Source organism: Falco punctatus (genome assembly GCF_963210335.1).
Source record: "Falco punctatus genome assembly, chromosome: 15".
Lineage (NCBI taxonomy): Eukaryota > Metazoa > Chordata > Aves > Falconiformes > Falconidae > Falco > Falco punctatus.
Window position 1 is genome coordinate 11,732,153 of NC_137595.1, and position 9,657 is coordinate 11,741,809.

Below are 9,657 nucleotides of genomic sequence, written 5' to 3' on the forward strand. Positions count from 1 at the left end.
GGCACTGCCCGGATGTCATCCTCGGGTGCCCAGGGGGACCAGGTTTCCAAGGACAGTTTCTGGGGCTCCATCCAGACGGAGGGACAGGGGAGGACCACTGCATGTCCCCCAGCACCAACCCAATGCCTCAAGTGTGCTGCAGGGCGCTCTGGGCCAGGGGGCTGCCCTCACCTGCAGAGCCCAAACCAGGGCAGAGGAGCCCTGCAGCTCCCAGCCACCTCACACCCCACGGCCCCAGGGACACCTCAAGTGGGTGAATCACAGAGGAAGGCAGGGTAGGACTTACTGGGTCTGTCTCGCCGACCGTCACCTGCTCTGAAAATCGGACCTTCGCTGGGTTGGACCTTAGCTTCGCCTTCTTGGCTGCACTGATGAAAGCAGATTTGGGAGACTGGAAAGAGAGCACCGGATAAATCACCTGCCTGCCCTTGGAGCTGTGGCATGGGGAAAGCCAGATATGGGGCTCAGAGAAAGTCTGTCAGAAGCCAGCATGACGATGGGGAGCGGGCAGCAAACCATGAAATAGCGGGGTGGAAAGCAAGTCCCCTTCGCTGTGGTTATACAGTGCTGCAGGCAGTGCCAGAAGAATGAGCAGCAGCCCCTGAAGACAGGCCACCAGCCTCAGCGTGATGGGGGAGGCTGCACTCCCAGTAGGCATGTGTGCCCACCCCCTGTGCAGTCTGAGCTCCAGCAGACATAAGCCAGGGCTTGCTCGGAGGCACCAGTATGGGTTTGGGTGTGTGAGATGAGCCCCTCAGATGCGGGTCTGCGGCTGTGGGAAAGAGCTGGGTAGCTGGGAGATGGCAGGACCCTGGGCAGCCCTGTGGGATGTTCTGGTGGCAGTGTCAGGCACTGGGGAGCCTCTGCCTGCACGCACTCCACGGTTGTGCCACGGAGCTGTGTGCATCCGAGGGTGCTGGCATCAGCCGAGCAGCCTGTCCTGGCTGGAAGCCACCCAGAACCAGGAAGAAAAAAGTGGTTTTGGAGCCTGGCACATGCCCTGCTCCTGACAGAGCGGCGCTGGGCAGTGGCATCTCCTTCCTGCAGAGGAGAACACAGGGGAGTTCTCGCACTTCTCTCCTTCACCAACATCAAGGGGCTCAGTAAAGCAGAAATGATGCCCAGCCACCACTGCTGCTGGCATGACGATTCAACCTGCTCCAGCACCACCCAATGCCAGCACCACCACTAGCTGCACTGCTTGGGGGTCACAGCCTGGCACTCCCAGCTCTCCAGGGACTCTCCAGGGACACTACCAGGAGGTAGTGATGAGGACAGGGAGATGGCCACTTGCCCACGCTGATCCTGCAGGGCTGCGGCAGCTCTCAGACCTGACAGCTTGGAAGAGCTTTGGGGTGGTGGGACACCAGTCCAACACCTCAGCTGAGCTGCTGAATGGTCCCTTGGGGCCTCCAGGGACCCCACCTCAGTCTTCCAAAGGGCCTGGCTCCCGCTGGTCTCACCTGGTGGGTATGCAGGACTGTGAGGACGATGAAGTCCTTCGCCTTCCTGTGACAGAAAGGAGAAATTAAGGTGGATAGGACTTCACAGCAGTGGACCTCCACATGTGAATTTGGCTGTCAAGAGAACACATCCCACCCTTCCCAGCCTGGTGGCAGCTGGGACCTTTGTGGGCTCCTTGGGGCACTCGGTAATACAGCTGTGGGTGCTTTCCCAGTGCTGCCCACCTCTTGGCCAGTTCGGAATGGGTACGGCACTTGCTCCAGGGCACTTCCCCTGCTCAGGCTGAGGCTTCCCCATGCCAGCAGTGACCACTGACAACAGAGCTTGGGGGCGTGCACTGACACCCCAAGGCTCCAGCTGGGGCACAGCAGCCCAGCACAAGCTCCCTCCCCAGAGATGACAAGAGGTGTGTGTTGTCCTCACCTGACAAGCTCGATGAATCTCTCTCTGGGGGCTTCACTCACATCCTCATCATTGATGGCTAAGATCTGGTCTCCTGGCAGGAGCTTATCCTCAGAGGGGCCGCCTGCCGGGAGAGAGGGTCAGGGCCAGCCCAGGCATCCTGGGGATGCGAGGTGGGGGGAAGCAGGAGGGTCCCAAGCACCCCCAAAGCATTTGCCCATGTATGTAACTGTGGAGGGCACCTCACAGGCTCACTGGAGGGGACAGGAGAGGACAGGAGCCCAGGGAGGGGGTCACTAGGGGAAGTGCCCCGTGCTTCTTGGCACCCTGTAGCTGTGTCCAGGGACAGGGGGGTCACACACCCTACCTGCTGCCACTGAGCGCACCACCACCGGCCTCTCGCTGCCGGCCACGAAGCCAAATCCGTAGTGGGGATGGCGCTGGATTGTCACCTGTCGGAGCGTGTCCGAAGGCAGCTGCCCACATTCCATATCATCGCCACCGCACTCCTCCGGCATCACATGGCTGCACTGCAGAGCAGAGGGGCGGGCTGTAATGCACCCCCCCCATCACAGCAACCCTCCCTGCTCACGCCAAGCCCTCTGCCACCTGGATGGTGGCCCTACTCCACCTGCCTCCTTCATCGCTGCTGGCACTGCGGGTCCCAGCAGCTTGGCAGGACATCCACAGCCCTCGTCCTCCCTTGCAGAGCAGTGCTGCTCAGGGCCCATCCTTGCCGCAGCACCAGCAGCTCAGGCAGGGGGACATTCACAGAGATATCCCCCAAGGGTAAATCATACCATCCTCTCCTGGCATCTCACTGTCCCATCCCGGTCCAGCATCTCCTTTCGTTAGATGGGAGACCTGTGTGGGATAAACTCCTGGCGGTGTGACTCTGGCCATTACCTGAGGGATGCCACCGCTGCAAGGTTCAGAGGAGATGGAGCTCTGGCATGGCTGGAGTGCCATCTCTCTGCCTGTTCTGCAGAGATTTAAGAGCAAACTCAAGGGCTGGCTTTTTCACACCGGTAACATAGCTGCACAATATCAGAGATAAGTGGAAGTAAGTTCAGCCGGTCTAAAAACTGGGATTAAGGCAGACTCAGCCATGGCTGCTGGCACTACAGCTGAGTCTCCGCTGCCAGCTCCAGGACTCCTCAAAGCACTGCCAGCCAGAAGATGGAAAGACCCAGCCCAGGGCAAGGTCATGCCAAACCTGCCCTTGGCATCCCAGAGCAATGCCAGCCATGGCTCCAGGCTGCTCAGCAGGGCTGTGAGCTTGCTATCAGGGAGCAATCCCAGCACCATCAGGATGGCATCGGAACACAGCACAGACAGATGGCAATGTGCATGGCCACAGCCAGAAAAACAAAGTGATGAACGTGCTGTTTTTTTCTGTGCTGCTCATTGCTTGTTCCTGTCCAGACTATTTAGCCTGCTTAAAAAAGATCCTTCTCAGCCTTTTGGCAACGTATCAATTGTTCTGTCTCTTATCGGTTTAGGATTTGATGCATCATCCATCTAATGCAATCTATCTGCATTTCTGACACCCCCTGCCTGCTCCCAGCACCGCATGTTGGCACCCGCTGCAGAGTGAAGAGGGACAGCATGTGGGACTGAAAGAGGGTGGGAGCTTCTTGCAGCTCCAAGCCAGCACCTGCACAGTTTCAGGCTTGAGCTCATTGCTGCCAGGTAAGACAGCCCTGTGGCAGCCCTGATCCCCAGGTGACCTGTCCCAACATCCTTTTATGTACCTGTCTCTGCTGCTTTCTCTCCCATGGCAGCCAGGAGGGCTCCAAGCACCAGGTGCCTCCACCCAATGCCGGGGATACAGTGCTAGCTGTGGATGAGCGGTGCTCTGTGGTGGTGGGATGCCAACCCTGCCAGGTCCACACTGACCCACCCCCGGTGCCCAGCTGAATGGGTACTCGTGGCTTTCCCCTCCTTCATGCAGCAGCACATGGCTGGAGAAAAAAACCTGAGATCCAAGGAAGGAAAGTGCTGAGGAGCAAGAGGGTGCCGGCACCTCTCAGGGCAAGTGCCAGTCCTGCACCCATCAGCAGTCCCTGTGGGGGTGCAGCACCCACAGGTGCGGGGTGCAGGGCCAGCTCCATCACCAGAGAGCACAGCTGCGGGGAAGCGCAGGCGAGACCATCTCCCCTGCAACTGGCTATGTGCCGCCTCATTAGCTGCTCTGCTACTCCCATGAGCATTTAAAAGAACAACAGCGACAACAACAACAAAAAAAATCACATGATTCAACCTATTTTCTCAAGTGAACGTTATCCAAAGCTATTGTTTGCGGCTGAAAAGGGGACTGAATGTAGCTCTGTGTCTCTGCACGCCTGGCATGGCCACGGAGAATGTCTGCTGTTTGCAGAGCTGGAGCTGGCTGCCAAGAGACAGCAGAGCCACAGAGCTGCCGACTTCCCAGGGGAGACCCCTCTTTCAGCCCCCCCCAAATGCCCACATCAACTCCAGTCCCACCATCCAACAAGCCCCTGCAGTGCATGAACACGAGAATGAACTGCAGGGCTCAAAGCACTGGGATGCCTCAGAGACGTGGCTGAGCTCAGTGTGACCACTCTTGGGAAACAGAGGCAGGGCTTTGCTTGCCAAGTCACAGCCAAGTAGATGACAAGTCCTGGACTACAACTGCCCCGTTAAAGCTGCTGTGTCCTCACATCTGTCCTTTTGTGTGTAATTTGGGAATGGTCTCACCCCTGCTCCTCCCCGCGGAGCCTGCAGCTGAGCCACAACCCTCCCATGACTGCCCAGGAACAGCAGCCTCTCATGCAGCTGAATTACCATCAGGAAAGGTTAGCAGGGAAATCTTCGCAGCTTAAATGGACAAAAGGCAAAGAAATCACACCTCATTTCAGACACAACCAGTCTGCCATCCAGTTACAGGGAAGAGGGGAATAAAGAACTGGATACTGACAATAAAACTCCTTTACCAGGCTCTTAAGCTGCTCCCTTCCTGATAAGGCGTTGACACTGCAGAAGCATTACCAGGAAATTAAATAAAAGACGACCAGTGTCCTCATAAGCAGGACTTATCCACTCCTGGAGGAGCAGTAATGTGCTCAGCAGCAGGTAGGACATGACTTCTCTGGGCTGCGGCTCTGAACGTCCTTCCTGCAGCAGCCCTCCCCTGCTGGGCTTGGGGCATAACATGCTCATCCTGGACCAGAGCAAGAGACTGGAGGAAACCAGCACCCGCAGCGGTAACTCTCTCCCTAACACTGGTAATTACAGCCTGGCTGCACCCCAGAACTGCAGGAGCCATCACTTCCCTGAAGCCTGTTTTTTGTGTTTCTTCTTCCAATTGCTGGGCAGAGAAACGCGCTGAGCTGCAAATCTCTCTGCCTCGCTCCTGCAGCGGGGAACTGAGGCTATAAAACAACCCCTGGAGCTCAGCAGCTCTGTCCCATCAGCAGCACCCAATCCCTGCCCCATCCTGGGCTCAGCAGCCAGTGATCCAGGCCATGCTGCTTGGAAAACACCCGCCACCCCGCCCAGTGGGCACCGACCAGTGCTGACCCTGCCCCACTGCATGGAGCAGATGGCTGTTCATGTCCACGTCCCCACCTTGCCTAGGTCCCTGCCTGCCTGCCTGCCGCCCACCCCCAGCCTGTGAGGCTGCACTGCATCACTTCGCGTCCCTGGGGACCACCATGGCACAATGCCACCAAGACACAAGGTCACTGGAAAACACAGCATAAAGTAAAAGCACTTGCCAGGAGAAGCCCCACTGTAGCCAGCAGCAGCCCACCATAAACATGCCCCTGTGGCAGGATGTTTGCTCCTCACCTGGTTCTTCATGGTGTCTCAACCGACACAGCATAAAGATATCCCCTCTCCTGTGACTTGGATGTTTATCTTCTGTGCTCAGAGCTCAGACACTGATCCAGTCATGCTCTGCTGCCCAAGGTAAGAGAGACATCAGCTCCGTCTGGTCACTCCCCACCACAATATGCCACCAAGGGATGTGCCTTCAGACCTCCACGTTACACAGCAGGGCTGAATCCAGAGCCCTCATTCCACCCCCAGACAGATAAAGGCACAGCAAGAGTTCCTCCAAAAGCTGACATAAACTTTTTTAAATTTCCTACTGCACTATATCTCTGCTTTCTCTGAGGACTGCTTTTCTCCCTTTGCTTTTAGTGCTGACTGGCCATCTCTTCTAGTAGGAAAAGCCATCAGAACAAACCAGTACCACCTGCCTAGGAGAAGTGATAGCCTCCATCTACCTAGGACACTCACACCATTTCCAGCTGCCTTTAAACTGGATAGCACCGGGTGGAAACACTGCAGCAGTGAAGACGGGCTTACAGCTGAGCCCCAGGATGGGTAGTGGGTACAGAAAGGTCTTGAGCCTTCTGCAGAGGGGCACTTTGCACAGATGGTGCTGCAGGGGTGGGTGCCAGCTCTCCTCCCCCTTCCTCTGCTGGCGCGAACATCCTGAGAACAAACAGAGCCTGTGGAATCTTCTTTCCTGCTGCACAACTGTGCCTGGCTTCTCCATCTGCTGGGCTGCAGTTACTGAACGGCTTGCAAGGCATGTGGGATCCTGAGCACGTGTGGCAGTGGCAGGAAATGCCGGGGAACGGGCCAAGAATTGTTTTTACGGGGAGCATATGGCAGCTCCAGCTTTGCACGCTGGTCTCCATCTCAGATGGAGCCTGCAGGGCTACCAGGGAGCATAGGGACCAACGGCAGGGACAAGAGCAGAGCAGGCAGAGCTGGCTGGCAAGGGATCCACTGCAATGTGCATCTCTACTCCATCAGTCCTGCACATCTGTGCCCAGCATCTGGTCACCTTGGAAGATGCCATTTGGACCACGTTAACATGTCAGACAACTCCAGCAAGGGCAAACAGATGCTGTACTTCCAGACCACCATGACACTGCTCAGACACACGACACACACGGAGGTGGCGTCAGATGGCCTGGTAATGGCTGCCTTTGCTTTGCCAGCAGTTAACGGCTGGCTGAAGTGAGGAGGGCTGGACCGAGGGGTGCCAGCCTGGCTGAGGCTGACATTAAAGGCAGCAGCATGACCTAGGCACAACTGAAGTCCTTCATGGATCCAGCCTGGAGAACTGCAGCCTATGTACAGCTTTGCCGTACGGCCCAGGACTTTACCCCCTGTGCTCCAGCTTGGATATGCTGTCAATACCAGAAGCAATTTAAAATCATTAGAGCCCTCAGAAGGGTTAGCTTTACTGTTGGCGCTGGGCCTGTCCTGAGCCGGCAGGTATGCCAGGTACACTGCTGGTACAGAGGTCAGGTGCCAGACGGCAACTGTTCGAGCACAAAAATACTCTGGGCTTTCAATGCAGGAACAAGCAAACAGCAAGCAGTGTCCCTCAGCACTGCTGGTGCTGAGCTGCTGGGCAAGCCAGCGAGTGGCCAACGGCAGCTGTAAATAATGAAGCAGCAGCCGCAGCTCTCTGCTGCTCAGCCTGCAGCTTTTTAAATGGTTCTGGCATCTCAGCTAGACATAAACACAGGCAGAAGGGCAGGGAGGGATGGGGCCCAGGTGGAAATCTCAGGACCTCTGATACTGTGGGGATGGCAGAAAGGGATGGAGAGGGACTCAGACCCCCTGGCAGGGAGTGGGACTGGCCTGACCTGGCACTCAGAGCCACAGAAGAGCAAGAGGGACTATTCCCAAAGTAATGCTGCTTATTACCAGAAAATACAGTGTGAGCATAGTCAACAAAGACCTGCCACCCCAACCTCCAGACATGCTCAGGTTAAGAGAAGCTGTGAGAGACTGCCCTGAAACCAGCCCTGTGAGGCACGGCCGAAAGCACCACAGAGTATCTGAAGCCCAGCCTGGATCACACCTTCCACAGGCAAACACTCACAAACGTCGTCTTCCCCATCTAAGATGGGCTCTTCAGCCTGGAAGGAACAAGAGGAAGAGGGACTGTGATGGGGCCCCTAAAACCAGCCTGACATGGGGCAGGGAGCTGGCACTGCACAAGAACTGGAGGGCACCTGTGGAAGGAGGTTTAGCACATGGAAAAGGCAGGACTTTGCCATCCAAAAGCACCCCTGGTGCTTGCCGCCATAGGATGCTGGGGAGGCTGAAAATTCAACTGGGTGCGAAAAGCAACTTCCAGCTACTAAAGCCAGAAGCCTCCAAAACTCCCATGCTATAGTATGCCATATTTTGGGAGAATTTACACCAAGAAGAGTCTGATCGGGATGAACCCTCTCCCTCAATATGCGGTGGGGCTAAGGACCTAGGCCCACCTTTCCAGCATGACGATGGGGTGAGTACCCACCTGCGTGTGTCAGGCCACTGGCACAGGCTCCCTGAGGTGCACGTGAGTGTGGCAGAGGTAGGACCCTGCTTGCAGGTGCCCAAACGTGCTGCCGGGTGCCTTCAGGAGGCAGCAGAGCTCCAGGGCAGGCGCGACGCTGCGGGGTGTTGGGTACCTATGGGAGTGAAGGATGCTGAGGGTGAGGTTATGAAGACCTTCAGGGCGTTCACGCACGCAGCCCAGCTGTGCCCCACACACTGGGGAAGGGCTGGGTGCTGTGCAACCTGTCTGAATGCCCCCAAAAGACAGCAGCTGCCTCATTTGTGGGGGTTTCCATGCTGTTACAGACACCACTCTCCTATAAATGTGAATTGTTTTTTGCCGGGGGCTCCCACTGTTTTCTCCTCCAATTTTCCCTGATGATTTTTGGCAGTTTAAGGCATTTTTGTACTCCCCAGCTGGAAAAGCTACCTTGTCAAGAAGAATCATAGATCATAGCATCATTTAGGTTGGAAAAGACCTTTAAGATCAAGTCCAGCCTTTAACACCGGATTGCCATGTCCACCACTAAGCCATGTCCCTAAGCACTGCATCTGCACATTTTGTAAACACCTCCAGGGATGGGGATTCCACCACCTCCCTGGGCAGCCTGTTCCAATGCTTGACCACCCTTTTGGTGAAGAAATTTTTCCTAATATTCCACCTAAACCTCCCCTGGCACAACTAGAGGCTGTTTCCTCTTGTCCTGTCGCTCATTACCTGGGGGAACAGACCGACCCCCCTGCCTACAGCCCCTGCCAGGGAGCTGCAGAGAGCGGTCAGGGCCCCCCTGAGCCTCCTCCTCTCCAGACCAGCCCCCCCAGTCCCCTCAGCCGCCCCCCATCAGCCTCGTGCCCCAGCCCCTTCCCCAGCCCCTGCCCGGCTCTGGACACGCTCCAGCCCCTCCACGTCCCCCTGGCAGTGAGGGGCCCAAAGCTGAACACAGGATTCGAGGGGCGGCCTCACCAGGGCCCAGCACAGGGGGACGGGCACTGCCCTGGCCCTGCTGGCCACACTGTTCCTGACACCAGCCAGGCTGCTGCTGGCCCCCGTGGCCACCCGGGCACAGGGCTGGCTCCTGCCCAGCCGGCCCAGCCAGCCCCCCCAGCCCCTTTCCCGCCGGGCACCTTCCCAGCCCCCTGCCCCAGCCTGCAGCGCTGCCTGGGGCTGTTGTGCCCCACGGGCAGGGCCCGGCACGGAGCCGGGTTGAACCTCACACAACCGGCCTCGGCCCCTCGCCCGGCCTGCCCAGACCCCCTGCAGGGCCTCCTGCCCCCCAGCAGGTCAAAGCAAAATCCTTCAGCAACAGGATGAGGCCCAGAGGGCTCACACTTCTGCCTTACCCAGCAGCGGGCAGGGGAGCCGCTATCCTGGGGCTCCGGGCAAAACTGAGCTGGGCTGCAGACCCTGGGCTGGAGGGGGACATGGGACAGGCAGGGCTTCCCTTGCAAGGCTCTAAAAAATCTGCCTGCAGT

The 9,657-nt window shown here is 57.4% G+C and overlaps 1 protein-coding gene across 5 annotated transcripts in view; it reads right to left on the reverse strand.

Annotated features, from left to right (window-relative positions):
• The window catches only part of FRMPD3 (FERM and PDZ domain containing 3), a 74,637-nt gene that overhangs the window by 39,994 nt on the left and 24,986 nt on the right, over nt 1–9,657 (reverse strand). For 2 of the 5 annotated variants that reach the window (XR_013923798.1, XM_080365476.1), the window contains 5 exons: nt 5,680–8,318; nt 2,234–2,396; nt 1,888–1,990; nt 1,464–1,509; nt 287–391 (listed from right to left, as the gene is read on the reverse strand). Coding sequence is in view for 3 of the 5 variants with exons in the window: in XM_080365476.1 (XP_080221602.1) it covers nt 287–391; nt 1,464–1,509; nt 1,888–1,990; nt 2,234–2,396; nt 5,680–5,691 (429 nt within the window). In the remaining 2 variants the exon portion in view is untranslated. Of the gene's footprint in view, nt 1–286; nt 392–1,463; nt 1,510–1,887; nt 1,991–2,233; nt 2,397–5,679; nt 8,319–9,657 lie in introns of those variants that run through there. The other 3 variants (XM_080365478.1, XM_080365477.1, XM_080365479.1) reach the window with 3 other exon arrangements.